We start from the raw sequence: 21,581 nt of genomic DNA on the forward strand, positions 1-21,581 counted from the left end.
ATGGCTGCACTGCTTCTGTGGCTACCAGATATGCACTGTATATATAATATATATGACCTACATACATATAGTGTGTATGTATACGGTGGGTCCAGAAAGCCTTCAGATGCTTTACATTTTTACCTTCTGCACTCAGTTCCCCATAATGACAAAGTGAGAACAGATTGTTTGAAATTTTCTACATCTTTAATTGAAAAACTAACATTTTTCAATGAAATAAGTATTTTTAAAGGTACACACTGGGGATTATTTAAAGGTAATCCGGGGATTATTCTGGTTGCCAGATTGGAGTCAGGAAGGAATTTTTCTCCCTTAACCCCTTGAGTGGCACGCCCAGAAATTTTCCGGGACGAGCTCCACTGCCCATAGTGATATACCCCGGAAGATTTCCGGGCTATGTATCACTATGGGAGCTGCAGAGCACAATGCCACAAGCTGTGACAGTGTGCTCTGCCTGCACAGACCCACAGAGACCAAAGCAAGGGCTTTGAAAAACCAGCAGAAGATATTGCCGATATGCCGGCAATCTCCTGCTTCTAAGTCTCCTGCTTTGTTTACAGGTTGCTATAGATACCATCGGCTTGTCAGAAGCAAGCCGATGGTCTCTGTGGCAGGGAGAGCTGTTTGTTAGCTGTCAGAGGACAGCTAGGTACCAGCTCTTACAGCAGAGATCAGAGAAAACCTCCGATCTCTGCTGTGTTAACCCTTTACATGCTGCAGTCTGTGACTGTAGCATGTAAAGGGCTGTCACCATCGGACCCCCGGAATGTGATCAGCGGGTCCTGATGGGTCCCTGTGGAAGTCCCCTAAAGGGACAAAAAAAAGTAAAAAAATTATTAAAAAAAAGAATAAAAACACTTGTCTCCCTTTACTTTGTAAAAAAATCAAAAATACAATCACACATGTGGTATCCATGCGTCGTAATGACCCAGAGAAGGAAGTTAATACATTATTTAACCTCTTAATGACATGGCCCCTTTTTTTCTTTTTTCCCCATTTTTTTTCCTCCCCCCTGTTTAAAAAATCACAACTTGTCCCGCAAAAAACAAGCCCTTATATGGCCATGTCAATGGAAAAATAAAAAAGTTATGGCTCTTGAGACACAACTGCAAAATTAGTTGAAATTCAATGATTAGACCATTTTAAAAAACCTGCCCTGGTGGATCTGACAGGGGGGTAGGAAACTCGCCACTCAAGGGGTTAAATGAGTAAAATTGGCTTCTACCCCATTGTTTTGTTTTTTTTGCCTTCCTCTGGATAAACATTAGGCTGTAGTAGGCTGAAATGGATGGACATATGTCTTTCTTTGGTCTTACATATTATGATACTATGATTCGGACCCTTTGGTATGACACTTTTAGCTCCAGGAGCCTTCCATTTCTCTTGATCGTCTTCGCGATGTTTCTACACCCTAATTGGAGTCATCTGTGGTAGATTCAGTTGATTGGACATAATTGTATAAGACACATCGCTATCGATACATAAGGTCTCACAGCTCACCATGCATATTGGTGCCAGCCATGAGGAGTAAAGAACTGTCTGTAGATTACAGATACAGGATTGTGTGGAGGCACAGATCTGAAGAAGGCTACAGAAAACATTTCTGCTGCACTGAGAGTTCCCAAGAGCCTAGTGGCCTCCATAATGGAAGAAGTTTGGAACAACCACAACTCTTCCTAGAGCCGCCAACCCACCAAAGAAATCTGTAAAGGGCCTTGGTAAGAGAGGTGAACCGAATAGTCACTCTGGCTGAGCTCCAAAGACCCTGTGTGCAGATGGGAGAAACTTCCAGAAGGTCAGCCATCACTGCAGCCTCCACCAATCTGGAATTCATGACAGCAGCCAGAAAGAAGTCTCTCCTCAGTAAAAGATGCATGAAAGCTAGCTGGAGTTTACCAAAAAAGCACCCAAAGGACTCTGACTGCGAGAAACACGATTCTCTGGTCTGATGACCCAAAATTGAAGTTTTTGGCCTCCGTGCTAAGCATTATATCTGCAGGGAACCAGGCCCTGCTCATCACCTGCCTAATACCATCCCTACAGTGAAGCCTGGTGGTCTCATAAGGTTGTGGGACATGGAGACCGGTCAGGGTTGATGGAAAGCTGAATGGAGCAAAGTACAGAGAGCAATGAAAACCTGATGCAGAGTACAAGGGACCTCAGACTGGGCAGAAGGTTCACCTTCCTACAAGACAATGACCCTAAGCACACAGCCAAGACCACACAGGAGTAGCTTAGGGACAACTATGTGAATGTCCTTGAGTGGCCCAGCCAGAGCCCTGACTTGAACCCAATCAAACATCTCTGGAGAGACCTGTGAATGGCTGTCCACAGACGGCCCTCATCCAACCTGACAGAGTGTGAGAGGATCTGCAGAGAAGAATGGCAGAAAATTCCCAAATCCAGGTGTGCAAACCCTGTGGCATCCTACCAAGAAGGCCGTAATCACTGCTAGAGGGGCTTCAACTAAGTACTGAGTACAGGCTGTGAATACTTACGTAAATGCAGAATGTTAGAATTTCAGGTTTTTTTTTAAATTTACAAAGATCTGTCATTCTTTTCTTGCTTTGTCATTACGGGGTACTGAGTGCAGAGTGATGGGGGAAAAGCATGAACTTTGTTTTTAATTGCACAAGGCCACACCATAACAAAATGCTAAAAAGGGGAAAGTGTCTAAAGGCTTTCCAGACATATACAAAATATTCTGGTAGTGATAAGTGAGGGCATTAGTTTAGGAAAGTGGTCAGTAGAGAAGGGTTCTCTGCTGTGGATGACCTCACTATGTTCCAGTTGTGAAACCTTCATTTCAGTAGGGATGATGGAAATAGCGAAGTATGAATACTCTTCATATATCCCAATGGAAATTAAAGGAATGGAACCGTGCATGCGGGGCTATTGCTGCATTCAATCTCCTCACTGAGGGGGTGCAGTGAGGAGAGGGTACAAGGGACCCCATTTTCGGGATCGGTGGAGGTCTCGGGGATGACAGTGCAGTGGACTCATCTATGCACTACCATAGAGAAGAGTGTATGTGTGGGCACACAGCCTGATGGATGAGTCCGCTGAATTGTCCACATGCCGACTTTTAATGGGTGACGGAATGGGGAGCCAGGTAAGTATTAAAAGTCCATCCCCAGCCCCCTCGGACCTGCTCTATTAGCACCATAACTTAGTTTATGGTGCTCATTGATGATGACCGGTACCCTTTTAAAGTTTGCTGAAATTGTACATTTAACATGTTAAGTGTCAAGTTAATGTTTGCTATGTATGTCATAAAATGATTGCAATGCATGTGTAAGTTTTATCCAAATGTTTTGCTTTTTAATAAATTCTCACTTTCTTTCCTTTTGTGTTTTAGCTGCTGCTTTCTTTGTAACTTACGAAACTGTGAAATGTTTGTTTCACTTCGGTCCATCTCCGTACCTCTCACCCCTAACTCATATGGCAGCTGCCTCTTTTGGGGAAGTGGTAAGTTGTCGATTCTGTTCCCAAAATCCTTAATTGATACAAAGTTTAAGAATTAAAGGGGTTTTCCGCACAAAAACTATTGATGACCTATCCTCAGAATAGGCCATCAATAAATAATTGCTGGGCACCGCATCTCGGGATTCCCAGTGACGAGCTGATCAGTTGACCCGCTGCCGGTGCAGTAAGCCAGATGTGGACCACAGGGGACGGCAGTGTATTGAAATTAATGGGAGCTGAAGCGGCTATTATTCTTCATCAGCCACCCCCAATGTCGGAGGCATAAGTGCCAGAAGAGTAATGGCTGTTTCAGCTCCCATAGATTTCAATAGGAGTAAAGCCAGCTAGGGCACTTGCGCTGCCGTCCCCTATGACACACATCTGGCCTACTGCACTGACAGCAGGTTGAACAGCGGGTCCTCGGCAATTAACTGTTGATGAGCTATCCTGAGGATAGGTCATAAATTGTTTTTGCCTGGAAAACCCCTTCAACAATAAATGTAACAAAAGGAAACGGTAAGAAAAGACCCTGAATTCTATGGAGTAATAAAGGGTCATAATAAAGGAGGATCAGAGGGACCGATGAACAATTTAAAAAAAAAATGAAGAACCGTTTTTGTTTTTTGCTTCTTAAAGTTAAAACTATTTTGTGGTAGAACATTTCAAGTACCTTCTGGTATATATGAGTGGTGGCTGTGTTAGCAGTAGGATTTCAGCTTGCTGATGGTTTCCTTTTGATAAAATATTGTATAGAAGCACTAGCAGCACAAATAAATAGAAAACTGGGTAAAAAACACGCCCGAAGTTTAGATAACAAAGAACATGATTATTTAAAGTAAATCTGGTAGTAGAATGGTTTATTCCAGCTTTTTTAATAATCTGGGGTGGGGCAGGGGAGGAGTGCTAGCTTCCGTTTTTATTTGGTGAAGTATAGTAGTATAGTGCGAAAGTTGAAACTGTTCCATTTTGGAGGGGCCCCACTTGTCAGAAGGATCCCATTGACAATGAGATGAACAGAAAGTGTCCTCCCATTGATCACCTGTAATGTTCATGAAAACCTGGCAGTAAGTGTGAGGTTTCTTTGCAGCACTCCCACAGGTGAAATTAAGAACTACACATTGTTTATGCAAAAAAATGGGTTGTCTGTGTAATGCAGGACAGCACAGTTCATCCAGAGTGAGGGTTGCTGTTTGCAGTCATTTTCCATTCTGACCATGAGATGAGGATCTTGAACAGAGGACCCCCCCTCTATTAACTCATAATTCCCTAATGGGGTTTATGAAAGCTTTTATAAGCTGGTCAGCCACTTTAATGTCAACATTCTTGGTTGTGTAAGACAGTAGTGATTGCTTCCCTGGTGGTCTAGGGTAAGGGAGGTGTTGATGTCAACTTCCTTGCATATTTAGTGTTGTGGAGAAATTGATATTTGTATTCCCAGAGGTCTAGGATAATGGAGTAGGTAATGCGCTACTAATGGTTTACTCACCTCTACATTCTCTGTGTTCGGCTACCCTTACCTGCCTCACATACAGATCTTTATTGGGAAGGAACTGATCAGCTGCATGATCAGACAGAAGACTTAAAGAGCACTCTGCCCGATCATAAAGGAAATGCTCAGTTGTGTGTGGAGTTGCTGTTTCTGTAACAGATGGTAGCAATCAATTTTCAGTCATGTCGGCTATTAGGGTATATTCACACGTAGCGGAAGTGGTGCAGATTTTGCTCTGCAGAAAATCTTCACCAAAATCTGTATTAAAAAACTCATCAGAATCTGCATTATTGGTAACATTTTTTTGTGCGTGTTTTGACCTGGATCTGCAGCAAAGTTCACCCTTCAACTGAGGAGAAGCTGATCATTTTGGTTTGACAGAAGCGACCCCCTCATAAACCCATGGTATAATGGAGTTATACACCTATTTTCCTTGAGGTACACCAGGACAGCATCTCTTAGAAACCCTTCAAACATTTTACTAACAATAGAAGTAAGACTTACCAGCCTGTAGTTTCCAGGTTCACTTTGCCCACTTTTGTGAATTTCAGCACCAAATTCCTATGCGCCAATCCAGTGTAACAGACCCTGTCACTGCATAGTCATGAAAAGGAATCTGTCAGCTAGAACTTGTAATCCATTCTGCAGGTAGCATGTTATAGAGCAGTAACTATCAGTAATTGAAAACAATGAATGGCTGTACACACAAAAATAGGTGTCAATCACTGATAGGACCACCTATTGGACCACTCAGCTCGGAATGTGGCTTAAATGAAGAAAGCAGACGTTATACTGAATCTTTCCCCATAAAACTATATATCAATCTGTTCAGCTTCTCTTGCTCTATAGCTTGCAAGTTTGCCTGCAGTTTGGACAGCATTTTCGAGCTGACAGATTCCTTTTAAATATAAGAAACAATGTTCTGTGTATCACATTACTGATTTCCCATAGAACTCAGGGGTGTATGCCATCAAGACGGTTTGTCTAGTTCAATCTTCTTAACGTGGCTCTGAACGTCTTCCTGGATTATACTGGTGAGATTTAATGGAGAGTTTACTTTATCACACTGCATTTCACCTGACAATTTGATTTCCTAAGTGAATACACTGGAGAAAAAACTATGTAATGGATTTGATTTCTTTTCATCACCTTCTACAGAGCCCCGTGGGGCAACAGAAATGCAGTCCTAAGCTCTTGCTCACGCCTTGAAGGTTGCTGGTTCAATCCTCACTTGGTTCAGGTAGCTGGCTCAAGGTTGACTCTGCCTTCCATCCCTCCTAAGTTGATAAAAGGAGTACTCAGCTTTCTAGGTGGTAAAAGTGGACTGGGGGAGACAACTGCCCTGCAAAAACAGTCTGTCACCTCAGGACTCGGTCATGACTTGGTGCTTGCACCAGGGGAGTTTACCTACCTTTTTGCCATCACCCTTTACAACAATTCTTCCCTCATTACCTTTTAAATCCTGTCTTCCTACTGGGCGTCTACCTGACCGAAAATAATGCTAAGGGAAGGCCTTCAGTCCATGGCCTTCCTGATTTTGACATTGCTTTCTGTATTTTGAGTTTTGAGGGTTCCACTCATCCTCTCTATCATACTGATGTATGCCAGTCTTAGGCAACTGTATGTAGTCGACTTTCAACTTTTGGAAGTAGCGAGGCCTCAGTGTGTACCTTTTTGTGATGTCTTCACTACTCTCCCTGTCCATGTGCACAGTGGTCCATAATTGAGTAGAGGGCATGAGGGAGACCTAATCGGTGGTCTCATCCCCACAGGTCGGTGCCGCTCCCGTTGTCCAGCTCCCCATCTCAGACTATTTGGCCTTGTTCTGAAGAGACTTGAGCAGATCAAAGCTCACTGGAGGAGCTAGGGTTACAGCCTGTCCTTCTACCTAAAAGATCTGTGCATTGTTTTTACAAAAACATTAGTTCTGCTTTGTCATCCTATTTTTGCTATTCGAGCACACGCTATGACGTCAATTGTTTCTTATCAAGGGTGTCTCTTCTGGCTGTTTAATCTAGAGAAAGGTCTAAAGCAGCTATGCTTGACTATGCCCATAGCTAGATATTTGCTAAAAACCACTTAATATAGAATATGTATCTGTAGCTTTCTTAAAGCTGCACATAGAATTTTGATCATAAAAAGAAATCTAAAAGTGGAGTCTGCCTTGCTACACAATTATATATTCTAATAGCGTTCCTTAGTACGGATGAGCTATAACAGCAGACAACCAGTTAGTGTTGTTGCTGTCTAAGAGAAACCGAAAAGGGAGAATCCACTGGGAAAAAACTGCAAAAAATTGTATCACCTGGTCAGATGAATTCAGATTTCCCTTGCACTATGCTGATGGGAGGGATGGAATCTGGCAAAAGCAGCATGAATTGATGAACCCTTCCTGTCAGGTGTCAACAATTCAGGCTATTGAAGATGGAGGAAATGTTTTCTTGGCACACATTGGGTATAATATTCTTGCTGAACGATTTAAGCACCTAGAATCGCTGAGATTCTGAAGACCAAATAGGTCCAACATGCTACTGTATGGTTGTCTAAAGTGGACATTCAGTGGACATTGAAGAAAAATTATTTTTTTAAACTTTTTTTATCGCTTTACCCCTAATAAAACTAAAGAAGAAAAAAAGTATTAAAAAAACAGCACGATGTGTTACTTAGAAAAAGCTCACAATCATTTGGTAACTCAATTTTAAAAAAAAGTAGGGCCATTCACCCACTTCAAAATCACTAAGAAAGTCATTTAGGACTGAAATGCTCATATTAAGAAGGAAGGGGCTATGCAACGTCATAGTGTTTCCTCTATACCTGTAGTTTGGGGCACATTTGTATATTTATAGACCCAATCTCCAATATCTGGTTTAAATCTCATCCCTGGTTTGGCTGAGCTTTGCATGATAAAAATTAGCGTTGTGATTTCCATGTACGCTGGGGAGGTCTGCTGAGAAGAGAAATGATTAGACCAAGCAGCTTGTTCAGTCCGGTAAATAAATATGTCATAGATATGATGCACGGAATTGGAGAGTGAAATTGCTGTGAACCGGTTGTGTCTCGGAGCGGAGAGATCGCTGACGGGATTTACATTCCGTTTGTTCTAATATTATGTAGGAAGTCGTTCTTCCGTCTAGAAGGGAAATCAATACATTTTATATGACAGAGAAATAAGATTGTCCGTCTGTTCATCCAGAAGTCTCCATGTATTTACAGCCTGCACTCCTGTTGATCCTGAGGATTATTCTCTTCATGGACAATGTACCTTCCGTCTCTATTATTGGTTATAGAAGGGCAATTTTAAACTGAAAGCGCACTCCAAAAACTTATTATTGGTCCGTCATCAGTTTTTTTTTTTTTTACCATGATGGCTGTCGTACTGTGCTAGGAGTAAGACCTGTTCGGTTGAAACACGTTGGAGGTTACTAGCAGATGTTTGTATGTCTCTACGTATTTGAATGATTACCCACAATAAAGTATTAGGGATTTTACATTGTCGCCGGATTATTTTGCCTTTTAACCTCCGCCAGCATGCGCTCCTGCTCAGTATTTTGAAGGGCCAGTAAGCTTGCCGTTCTCCAATCCTCTCACAGCATCTGCCATAGTATACCTCCACACCCTAAGGTGGATGCTTAAGCAGATTGGTCTTCTGCCATTTGTGAAAAAGTCCCTGTTTGTGTTTGTTCTGGTTCTGACCCTTGCCTTATTTTGACTTCTGTTCTCCCTGACCTTGGCTCTGTACTCTGGACTTCATTTTTGCCTGCCCTGGCCTTCAGCTTGGACTGTGTTTATTGCTCTTGCTGCCACCAGCCCTGACTACAACCTGTTTCTCCACTGTGTTGCTGTCCAGACCTTCAGGGACCATGTGTCGGCCCAGTACAGCATCCTCAGCCACATTACTGGGGCTATCTAGTTGTGTAACAACTTGGGGCCCTGCAACAAAGACTGTATCCCACTTGGAGCGGTGAAGGGTGAATACCAAGGTTTTCCAGGGGCTGCTTCCAGAAATGGCCCAATGTCAAACTGGTGTGTGGCAAGGTGGATCCACATCTGCCTACCTGAAAAGAATCTTCAGGGCTGTGAGAAATGTCAGGTTCTTGGCATCGATCTGCAGTTATTAATAGGATTAATGTGTCAGCGCTTGTCACACAGCAATAGACTTGGACCGTGTCGTAGAGGCACCGTAACCAATACTGAAGAGCCTCTATGTAGATAGAAAAGAGCATGGTAACCATTGCCAAACTGGCTGTATCAACAATAAATAGCCTAAGCATTATGATTAGAGATGAGTGAACGTACTCGGTAAGGCCGATTTCGCAATCGAGCACCGCAATTTTCGAGTACTTCACTACTCAGGTAAAAAGATTCAGGTGTCGCCGGGGGGCAGGGCGTGGCGAAGCGGGGGGTAGCAGTGCTGAACAGGTGGGAGCTCTCTCTCCCTCTCCCCCCCACTCCCCTCTGCAACCCCCCCCCCCCCCCGCTCACCCACAGCGCCCCCGAGTACTTTTCACCCGAGTAGTGACGTACTCGAAAACCGCGGTGCTTGATTGCGAAATCGGCCTTACCGAGTACGTTCGCTCATCTCTAATTATGATCTTCCTTGCCATCTTTTCAGAATGGTCATTGTGGGGATTCTAGAAATGGGAACAAAATTTTACTTTATGCTTCGCCTGTTTATACAGAACATTCCTTCTCCCAATCATAAATGGTACATATGACCACCCTTTAGCTCACCCAAAAATGAATACAGACCACAAACCAGACCCGCCAAACAAAGATATAGACCCAAGACAAGACTTCCTAACTCTTCTTGCCTACAGACCCCTGACCAAACTTCATACTAGCATTTTACAGAGCTCCAAACAGCCCCCATGAGTTAGGCCGTCCTTCCCGCCGCCATGCTGTAGGTCTTTTCTCCTCCACCCCCGACCATGCCTTGGGCCTTTTTCTACCCCCACCACCCTGCTTTAGCCCCACTCCCCCCAATACTTTACAGGCCCCAATACTTGAATACTTGACAGCCTTTAGACAAGACGTTCAACAACTCTCTTTTCCCCGTTCCTTTGCTTTCATGTGCTTCCCGCTGACAGCGTCTTAATGCTTCGCTGTCAGGATGCAGTCGGCAACAGTGACCAGGAGCTGCGAAAAGCGCAAGAGTTTACAATGGGGGGCGACTAGGACATTTACTGACTCGTCCAAGGCCTTGGTAGATTACCTATTTCTGGGAGTCTTACAAATGTTTGGGGATTGATGACAAGTATGGGTGAAGGGGTTGTGCCACCATATAAAGTTATTCCCTATTCGCTCGGCAATTTTCTAGCGCTGTCATTGAAATCAATGGAGCGCTGACACACATACATGTCCTCTGCTCTATTCATGTGGGGACCTTCAGGACCCCTTTTTTAGGATCAGGAACTCCACCAATCATGAAGTTATTCACTATCCTGTAGATAGGGGATAATTTTATGTCTTAGCACAACCCCTTTAAGATGGTTCTAGTGATAAACTATCAAATACAATGACTTCTGTTATAAGCAAATCCACCAGAATAATTTATCCAACTTTTTTTTATCACTTTTCCAATATTTTACAGGTTAAAACAAACTTCCGAAGTCATCTCCTCTCCTCCTCCTCTTCCTCTTTCCTCCTCGTCTCTTCAGTCGGAAACTGATTAAAACTATTAATGACGAATCAATAGCACTTTAATTACAAAGCTCCGTCTTGTGCCTACAGTTGTAGATACTGAAGAGGCGATGTGATAGGATTTGAGTTGGAAGAACAAGGCAGGTATTAACTCGTCGGCTGTTGAGCATCTCAGAGTCCCAGCCTCAATTATACTACAACCGCATTTCTTCACCGCCAAGAGAAAATAAATAACTGTAGAAAAAGGGCAAAATTTGTTATTTGCTAAGAAGTGCCGCAGACCAGATCTGTTGTAGCACGAAGGGACTCGGAAGCGTGAAATTGCTCTTTTATAAGAAGACCCTCGTGTGAGCACGGATGTGATTATAGTACTTCACTCCACCAACAGGAAAAGTTCCCACTCAATTCCGTTTACGCCGTTCTCTCCCCCCAAAAAAAACCCAAAATGTAACATTCTATTTTTATCTATGTGTTAAATTTTTTTTTTTTTTTCATACCCTGATTCCGATATGGCCGGGGCGGCGGGGAAGTTAGTAGCGCGCTCTGCAGTCGTGTGAGATTCATTCATAGCAAAGAGTCATTTTGGGTTTGTGTTCTGCAAATTTCTGCTATTGTTTTTGGCCAGCACTCCAGACTTAAAAAATGTACCTAGGAGCCATTGGCTACTAAGCTGAAACGTTTAGGAGCCAAATTAGTTATATATATATATATATATATATATATATATATATATATATATATATATATATATATATATATATATTTTTTTTTATATATATATATATATATAAAATATTTTTTTTTTTTGTAAGACAACTAAAAATACAAAAAAACTTACAATTCTCCGTGCATACATATATTTCTCACTATAATAAGACCTAGGGTTCATTCACATGTAGCTGATTCGCTGTGGATTTTCCACAGCATATTCATACCATATCTGCTCCATTTGGTGCAGATCTTGGTGCGCAACCACAGCAGATTTCATCCCTTTAAATACGATTTGAAGAAAATCGTGAATTCTGCCGCAAATGCGCGCCACAATTCAGATACAGATTCGCTGTGGATTTTTTTCAGCTATGGAAAATCCACAGCAAATAAGCTACATGTGAACACACCTTGATGCTTCTCCATCCTCTCTGTATTTCCCCATAGTAATAGTGCCCTCTCTGTGATCTCTTAGTAATAGTGATCCTTGTGGACGTCATTAGTACAATACTGCCCCCCCTAGTGGCCCCAATAAGGACAATACTGTCCTCACCCCCCACCCCCCCATACCACCCAATGGTCCCCCAATTAGTACAATACTGCCCCTTACTCCCAGTGGCCCCCATTAGTACAACACTACCTTCCTTCTCAGTGGCCCAAATAATACTACATTGCTTCCTCCCCCTGCCGAACCTCCAGAGTAGTACAAGCCTGTTAGAGGTTCTGGATGCTGGGTGGCGCTGTATGAGGAGGAAATCTTGACCCCCTCCCCCTCTCCTGTATGTACTAATTACTAGATCAGGAGACAGGAGGAGTCAGAATGTCCTCTGCATATAGCACCACCCGCATCCAGAACCTCCGACAGCCACGTACTACTGGCTGTAAGTGAGAGATCTGTGGGCGATGAAAGGGGAGACAGGGCCGTGGCAAGGCTAACGTAATTGGCACCATCACTGTAGTGTCTTGTCGCCAACTGCAAATCATAGAGCACATAACAGTATTGAATCTTTACAAAACCTATCGGTGGTCTCCGGCCTGTGACTCTCCAGCTGTCAAGGCCTAGTGGGAGATGGAGTTAGAGACCACTGATATGGATTGGAAGTTGGCCACTGATCGATAAACGTTTTATTATTTTAGGTGGAAAATGCCCTCTAATTTCTCTTCGGTTCAAGGAGGTCAAATGGCAGTAGTTGTTAGTGTTATATAGAGATTAGCCGGCGTGATGGCGGCGCACCGCATTATTTATAGCGGGTGAGCACCATTCGTTTGCATCAGTGCTGACAGCAATCGATCTGTAAAAGCAATATATTTGCATCTTGTAAGTAACTGCTCCATCTTGTAATTTACACACGCGGATCAATAGCGTTAACGTTTACAAGAGATGTCTGCTTTGTGTATCCCCTAATGATGAGGAGCAACAAGGTGGCAGCCCTCAGCAAGGCCGTATTACCACATGCTGAACGCATTGATGCAGGGTTTGCCCATCGCTCTATAATGGTACCTGTACACCTTCAATAGCTCCAAGTCAAACGCTTGTTTGGCCAACAGCAGTTTCGCCCATATCCCCCTTATCCACCAGCCTCATATACATGAACTCTTGGCCAAACGTCTTCAATAGAGTGGACTAAGCCGCCGCCAGACAGCTCTGGTGGCAGCGGATTCTCTCCAGGCAAAACAAAGTTGCCTCAAATTTAACATGCTGTTTTCCCCGACATGTCGGGAGGCTCCCATACACATACGTTAATTTGCTGGTTCTGCCACAATTGGCTGACTTTTCCTTAACCCCTTAAGGACCACCGTGTTTTGGTCCTAAAGGACTAGACACTTTTTAGGGATTTTACCCATATGGTGGTTTTCTTCAGCTACAAATATTTTTGCTGTGCTTTTTTACGTTTTGTTAAGGTTGAAAAGCTAGAGTGTATTAAAAAAAATGTATAGTTTATTTTTGAAACTAGTGTATTTATGCTAAAATAAAGCATGGGAACGGGTACCCTATTTTGTTTCAGGCGTTTTGATATATAATTTGTATAGGTTTAGATTAGCATATGGTGATGGTTTGGGTTGGTGTAGGCGTTGGGTCGTCTTCTTACTTATGTATATATTTTAGGGGTTTTTTTTACTTACTTTTGTGATTTTTATTTCACAGTCTATATCACCCATGATATCATATAAGACCTCTGGGGGTCATTCACTTTGTTTTAATTTCATGTTTTTCCATTGGAACTGGGTGATCCATAGGAGCAGCATGTATAGGAGCCTCAGTTACAGGGGAAAACCTCCTCCTGCAGTAACATCAGTTACTAACATAGCTGATCAGGGTCTCCTAGTACCCTGCAACTCTGCTGTGTTTAAGGCACCCAGTGGTCGGTCATGTGATCTCCGGTTCGCATAGTGGATAGTAATACTTTCACCCTTTAGTACATAGCACTCATTGAGCGCTATGTAGCTTGGAAAGGGGAAGGCAGAAGAGGTTTAAAAAAATGCTTCTCCCTTCTCCTCTGGGTCCTCTGCTGTGTCTGACAGCTGACAACCCAACCTGCTCCTGCTTGATTGCAGGAGCAGAGGCTTTAAACCCACACCGTACTTCTTATTACGACTATTTTTCGGGATTAAAGCCCAGGACCAAGCGCTGTATATTTACCACGCTTGGTCCTTAAGCGTTAATGTGTATGGGAGGAGGGGGTAATGCTCCCTTCATATGTGTTCTAAAGGAGGCCGCGGCACTGTTGAATTCGTATGACTGATGCTAACTGTGCCACTAATTTAGGATTCTGTTGGGGTTTCCAAAGTTTGCGCAACCTAATTAGTGCTGGCACTATTACGCAAAGCCCCTTCCTTTGCACATCTGCTGAAGTACATGTCGGCTTCTACCACCAGATGCGTCTATGAAAACTCCCTCCATCCATTTATTGGTGACGGGTTCACTTTAAGGCTTATCTGGGTTTACAGCGCAGATTCCAGGAGGTGTAGTGAGAGTCGCTGGAAAGTAGAATTAATCCTGCGGCTGGAAATTGCTTGTAAATAAAGATGAATGGAGACAGATATCCACTGATCCTGCCAGCAAATTCATCATATGATTAAAGCTTGAAATCTGCAAATTAGAAGCTGTCAGCCATCAACCTCCCACACAAGACCACGTGCCGGCGGAGGGCACGGACGCTGCAGGAAGCTCCAGTAAAAACATTCTCAATTTTCCGACTCTAGTATGAGCGAGTCACGGGAAGGCTGGAGAATGTTCCATGTAGGCAGACCTTAATCCATTCAGGATTTGGTAGAGGTCCCTTCCACCCCTTATTAAGGGACTGCTAATATTTCCGGGGCAGAAGCCTGTAGACACGTGATCTCCAGCTGTCGCTAAAGTCCCAACATGGTTTGGTAGTCATGGGCTGTAAGGCTATACTGGGGGTTGTAGTTCTGCAACTGATTAAAGAGATATTTCAGTAATGTTAAGTTATTCCCTATCCACGGGAAAAGGGAGAATTGTCTGTTTGGTGTTGGTGCGATCACTGGGGTTTTCTCCGATTGTCAAAACAAGGGTCTGAATGAATGGAGCAGCGACCGAGCATGCAGGTTGCTGATCCATATATTTTAATGGGACTGAACTCCGCTATCTTCAGCAGTCCCACTGAAAGAAATGGAGCTTCAGTGCACATGTTTGACTACCGCTGTACTCATTGGGGGTTATACAGGACATTCGTTCTCATCCAGCTGATCAGATAGTTAAAGGGCTTATCCAGGACTTATACCGATGACCTATCCTCAAGATCGGTCATCAATAGCTGATCGTTGGAAGTCTGCCACTGTTGACCCCTGCTGATCAGGGCCTGCTCTCACCGCAGACAGCACTGTCCATATTGCAGTGGCCTGGTTTGGTACTACAGGCACAACACATTGAATTCAACGCCAACTGTGCAACCCAGCCAGTGTGCTACAAACATGGCTGTCTGCTTCCGGTTCTCTCAGTAATTTCAGTGGACCTGCTGAAGAACTGGTCTGCAGGAATCTCGAGTGGTGGACCCCTGCAAATCAAGTACTGATGATCTATCCTCAAAGTCCCGGAAAACTCCTTTAAATGTTAGTGCAGCATGATGCCTGCATTTTTACTTACTGTAGGAGCTCGGTGCAGCTTACTCTGAATTACATTTAGTTGTCAATCAGCGGCGACTGAGCCTACATATCACTAATACATCTGCCTGTACTGCACTGGCGTTGTGCCGTACAATTAGACTACTGTATATTTGCACAGAAGTAATCTGCCTTCAATCTGTCACTGCGTTACACTGCTTGCAGAGTGAGTTTCACTAACTTATACTGATTTGTGGCTTAAAGGGTTTGTCTGATTACCAAACAATGGGACTGTCAATTTTTGCAACAAACAGACTTAAAATTGCTACAAAGCTACTCTGTCCTTCCTGGTTGCTGCTGACCAGGTCATGTGACTGCTGCAGCCAATCATGTTATCAAACCATAACTCCTAGGGGCTGGATTTTTCTATGAAAAGAAAAAAGGCCTGGCTCACACGACCGTATCGTAAAAGGCTGCAGAAAAATCGCAGCATTTTACTTGCTCGGGGAATCGCGTGTCCTAACGTATTATAGTGTTTTTGCCTGTGCATGTACAGCATACTTTAAGCATGCACTGGCTTCCTGGTTTCTTTTTCTTTTTTTTTTTTTTTTTAACTTCTCATGTTTTTAGCAACATGTGTTTTTAAAAAAATAAATAAAGTAAGTAATATACACAATGTAATTGCGTATATGTACTGCGTTCCGAACGCACCCATACAAAACAATAGGGCTGTACATGTGTAATACGCCGTAAAATAGAACATGCCTTGTTCCGCAATAAACTAAAGAAATGTAAACAAGTGTGAGTGGAACCCTAAAAATCTTTTGCTTGGAGCGCTGGACTGTGTAACTGTATTTTCACTCCTGATATGTGAAACGACCACTAGATGGCAGTGTTCAGTCATGAATGTTGGTGAAGGGTTTTTCCTGATCTGTTGCTTATTATGGAATGACTGGATGTTGCACTACTGTTCTTACAGACCTAAGGATGTTCACATCAGCATTGGTGGGGTTCTGTTTTGCTGCTTCGTTATGGAATCTGTGCCAAATGGACCCTACTGCCTATAATGGAGTCCGTTCGGTTTCCGACCATCCGTCCGGATTGAACAGGGCAGCATGTTACACTATTTATTCCAGGATTTTTACAGAAATCCGCAACGAAACTCCGAATATCTCCCCATAGAGAGAAGCGAGCCCGCAGTGGAAATGGCGATACAATCGACATGTCACGGATTTAAATGCTGCGCTGCATGTCAGTTTCTGCGTAATTCTCCACATCATGTGGATGAGATTTTTGCAAATCTCGTCCACTTTGCTGCTTTGTCTCAGGCTTAAGAATGCCAGCGGAATTTCCGCGCAGAAAGTCCGCACGGAAATTCCGTGGCAATTCCGCCCAGTGTGAACCCATCCAAAGAGGTCTTAGGGTGGTTTCATATCTGCGCTCGGGGGTTCTGCTTTCACCAGTGAGCACGAAAGGGGAATCCCTGTGGCTGAATAGTTCCATCTCAGGACGAAACCAAACAGCGCCGAACGGACCGCATATTGGGAGTCCGTTTTTCTTCTGTTTAAAGCTGAGTGGAAACCAAAGTGCCGTCTCATGTACCCGAAAAAGGTATGACTAAACGCTACATTCCGTAAAAGAAGAAAAAACGCCCTTCTAAAGTTACGTTAATAGTAAGAAAAAAAATCTCAATGCAGTGAACTTGGTACCCCTATAACTGTAAGGACTCACAGAATAGGTTAAAGGGGTATTCCGGAGACTTAAAATTGCATCAAAGCTACTCGGTCCTTCCTGGTTGCTGCTGACCAGGACATGTGACTGCTGCAGCCAATCACTGACTATAGAATTTACCTGTGATTTGCTGCAGGAGTCACATGTCCTGGTTACCAGCAACTGCGAAGGAAAGGGCACTTAAGTCTCCGGAATACCACTTTAAAGGAATTTTTCGAGTTATATTTTATATAGTTCTAGGCCCCCAGTGCCCAATACTGTATAAAATCAATATGCTCACCATGTTGCCATGGCATCTGTTAGATGATGTCATTGGGCGAAAAGATCCACAGACGTCCCTTAACCCCTTCCAATCCACTGTCTCACGTATTCAGACATCCTGATTTGAAGGCTGTACAGCTCCAAAGTCGGAAGATGTCCGGCAGGTTATTCTTGATGTATATTACTGGCCGCTCTGTTGTCAGGGGCCTCTCCAGCATGTCCCATACCGCAGTACTGGCTCTAGCCAGCAGATGGCACCATTGTTAATGGCAGAAAGAGAAAAAACCCTAGAAAACCCTGAATCCAAAATTGGATTGCAAAGGGTTAAACCTGTCACTTGGGCTTCTAATTCCTGAGGATGTCCCTGACCAACCCTTCTATTGGCTGCAGTGGTGAAAAAACCCATAAGGCCGCTGTCACCGAAGAAAAGAGGTGTGATCCGCTGCGGGGAGCAGCACAAGGTGGAGTGGGTATTTAGTTTATTGTACTATGTGTACTCCCACTGCCAGCAACATTAGGAGTACTTTGAAAACCCCTTTATGCGACCTATTGGACGCCATAAATGCAAGTCCCAAAAAACAGTAGCAGAATAGCTTTTTGAATTATGTTTATTTTTTTATAGACTGAGCTGGCAAAAAAGCATCATTTTTATCAGCTTGATCCAATTTTTAGCAAAAATCACCAAAAACACCGACTTTCTGCTTTGAGCAGACAGGACGGATGTGTTGGCTTTGTGCTGCTTTGCAGTGCTGGAATCCTTGATTTGAATCTGACCTTGTTGGGGATGGATAACCCAATTTTTACTCCTATTGATTTTAGTAGATGTCAGAATCTGGAGTCCCGATTCACAAAATTAAATTTTTTCGAAATTCTGGCAATTTTTATTTCAATAATCACTGAACTCTTTTTAGTACACCGGATATAACAAAATAATGTGAGCATTCCAGTGCATCAGAATCCTTTACCTCAACCGCCACCCTTCTTTCGAACCATCCGCCTTTGAATATATAGAAGATTAGACCAAATCAAGGTGCTTTATTGCTTAACATTTGACTTTTTGATATCTCTAAATGTCACCGACTTATCACAGCCAACGCCTTCAGGAAAATGGATGCAACAAGTGGCCCTAAGATGATAGCGGCCCCGTATCGTAGAGTTCAGACCGGGCCATCTATTCTTGTAGTACTAATTCAAGTGGGGGGAGATGATCAAAGATGATCTAAGGTAAAATAGAGCTTTGGAATATAGAGGAGAGCATTACCGCGCGGGCCACCTTCACCGATTGCCGCACCACAGAAGTCGGGAAGCCATGCTGGGCAGCCGCTGCTCCTCCTGTCAGGCAGATTGTTTTTTATCTGCAAACCCTTTTAAGGTTTCCCGTGTGTTTAAGGAAACAAAAAGCACAGACGTGAAGTGTTACCGAGCATGAAGTTCTATGAATATTTATGCTGAACTTCACAAGTTGACAAATTTCTTATTTTCTTGACATAATGGGGTCGGCTGCTGGTTTTGACCCCGGACACATAGACGTGCATAAGCTTACCTTGTTTTCCCTTCGCCGCAGCGCTTTACATTGTGGCTTTCTGAATATGACTTTGAAGTGTTCATTTCATACAGTTGGGGAATTTCAACTCCACATAGACAAGTACAGATCCTGCAGACAGAAGGGACCTCAACCGGTTTTACATTATAACACTATATATTATTTTTGAAATTGGAGTGAAATGCATCAGTTTATTTATGTCTGTGGTTATTAAAGTGACCCTGAGTCACAATTTGGCCAGGGACTGTAGTTGGGGAGTTATATGACCTGGTAGTATCCTTTTCCGGGTTCTGCCACTGATCTTGCCTGTTCCACTTCATTCTCCCAGCTTGACTCCTGTCACTGCTTGAGGCACATTTTGTATCGGTAGTCAGACAATGCATTCTGCTTCCTGATTGGCCGGCACTGTGGACATCACTGGCCAATCAGAGCAGGATGTATTGTCCTGGACTACTGATACACCACCAGGACTTGATTTACTCGAAGAATGACCACAGCCAACCTTGGACATATGAAAAGGGACTCCAGGAGCAAGCAGATCGGCGATCAAACCAGGAAAATGATGGGATCAGATAATAAAACTCCCCCTACTTTGCTACATAGGCAAACTTTGTCCCAGGACTGGAGGATTGCTTTATTGGCCCTTTTACACAAAATGTTGAGCGCCAAACAAGACTGACACTTGTTTACCTGGCCTTCACACAGGCTGATTCAGAATGTATGGGAGACGAATGATCATATGTATGATCATTTGTCCAACATACACCTTTATAGCTATTGGCAGCTCATCCTCAGTTCACACAGGGAGAGTTGGTGCTGGCAACAAACATTTTGTTGCCAGCACTAAGTGATTGCTTGTTTGTCGGCTGATCGGGTGCAGATTCATACGACCTGATGATTTGGCAAATGAGCCTTTCTGTGAACTGTCTTGCTGAATCATGGGGCTATAAAAGGCCCTTAAATCTAATTGTATTGAACGGCTGGTCTTTTAAAGGGGTTGTCTGACAAGGACATTGTCCAAAATATGACATATAATGTCATAGACAGCAGTCACTTACTCTTGACCCCCTTACATCTGTGTGCCTGGATAGAGAGAGGATCTGATAGACCTGATGCATCCATGCATTAATTAGTCAAACATTCATTTGAATGCCAGACATGTAAGGCTATGTTTCTGCAGCAGTGGCTGCTATAGGGAAATTCTATACCTAGTAGAGCTGATTGCCAAGGATTAGAGATGCCAGGAATTGGACCTCCAGTAAAGGTATGTTTACATGCAAAGACAATCTTTTTCAAATGATTGAAAGATTGACAGTTTTAGTGATCATTTTGCATAAAGTGTTAATAGACACTAATGTCCATTAACACTTTATCACCTTCATTTCTGTGTCTCTGGGAGGTATTTGCAGAGCCCAGCATGTGGGCTGGGCTCTGCACACAGCTGCATTGTTTTCACACGGGCTGTCAGCAGAATACAATGTAATCCCTGGCAACCTCTGAGAATACAGTGTTATCTCTCTCTAGCTGAACTATGGATTTTAAGCTCTCCCTAAAATCATCGCTCATATGATAAGTGAATTATGGCTGCGTTTACACGCAACGATGATTGTTAATTTGCCATCATTTGAACGATAATCATTGCGTGTAAATAGGCCTTTATCCTAAGGAGGACAAGTCATCAATATTATGACCCAGATAATCACTTTAACTGCAAAAATTTATCATTGTTGCTAAAAAGCCTGGGACCAACACGGGGACAACCCAAGTGGGCATGCTTTTCGTAACTTTTATAGAGGCATTTGGTTACCTTTCATCATATCAAAGTATTTGGGAACTTGTTTGCCTTGAGATTCCGAGCTGTTCTTCTGGTGGCCAAAGACTGACTGATTGCTAATGAATTCATAGTCATCCTGTAGGTTGGTTCAGGCCACAGAACGACAGCCTTGAGGGCTTGTAGAAAAGGACCTGAAGTCACTTTGGCAGTGACCCCGGCAAAGAAAATGTCTTTTGACTGCTACGTGACTTGTTGATCCGTCCTGTACAGAACGCTTGCTCTGTCTTCATTCCGCGTGTTTGCTGAGGAAGAAATGATTGGGATGAATACTCTAAGCTCACATTTAATCAACAGCCGCCTTAACACATAGCCAGTCATGCAGGTCATTCCAAATCTGCCAGAACCTACTTTGTAACCCATCTATGAACTCCGACTTGTTTCTTGTTGTGATTCCATCTTCTAAGTCAGGTGGTCATTGCTTAGAAGAGTCTATCATGAGCATTTAAAGGGGTTTCATGGAGTAATATGTCATTGTGCTACTGGATGAATTCACATACATGGATCAGTGGGGCTTATAAATTAGGCTTAGTTAAAGGGAAAGTACAGTTTTAACGAATATTGGTTGTCTGTGTTCGCGTTCATACAGAATCTCAGTTTAGTATCACCTCTCTCTTCTATGCTCTGTCTCCAGGTTGCTTGTCTTATCCGTGTGCCTTCCGAGGTCATTAAGCAAAGGGCACAGGTCTCTCCATCCTCAACCACGTATCAGGTGTTTGCCAGCACCCTGCGACAAGAGGTAAGTTCTAGAGACCTGAACGGAGAAATCGATGCAAAGTCATTCTGCGTTTCATAAAACTTTTCAGCAAATCATTGGATCTCCTTATATGAACCCTGCTCAATCCAAA

General features: G+C 43.3%; 1 protein-coding gene across 1 annotated transcript in view; it reads left to right on the forward strand.

Annotated features, from left to right (window-relative positions):
* The window catches only part of SLC25A26 (solute carrier family 25 member 26), a 124,081-nt gene that overhangs the window by 3,907 nt on the left and 98,593 nt on the right, over positions 1 to 21,581 (forward strand). The window contains exons 3-4 of the mRNA XM_066596662.1: positions 3,359 to 3,468; positions 21,368 to 21,472. Coding sequence (XP_066452759.1) covers positions 3,359 to 3,468; positions 21,368 to 21,472 — 215 coding nt within the window. The remainder of the gene's footprint in view (positions 1 to 3,358; positions 3,469 to 21,367; positions 21,473 to 21,581) is intronic.

This window comes from Eleutherodactylus coqui, chromosome 3 (genome assembly GCF_035609145.1).
Source record: "Eleutherodactylus coqui strain aEleCoq1 chromosome 3, aEleCoq1.hap1, whole genome shotgun sequence".
NCBI classification, from domain to species: domain Eukaryota; kingdom Metazoa; phylum Chordata; class Amphibia; order Anura; family Eleutherodactylidae; genus Eleutherodactylus; species Eleutherodactylus coqui.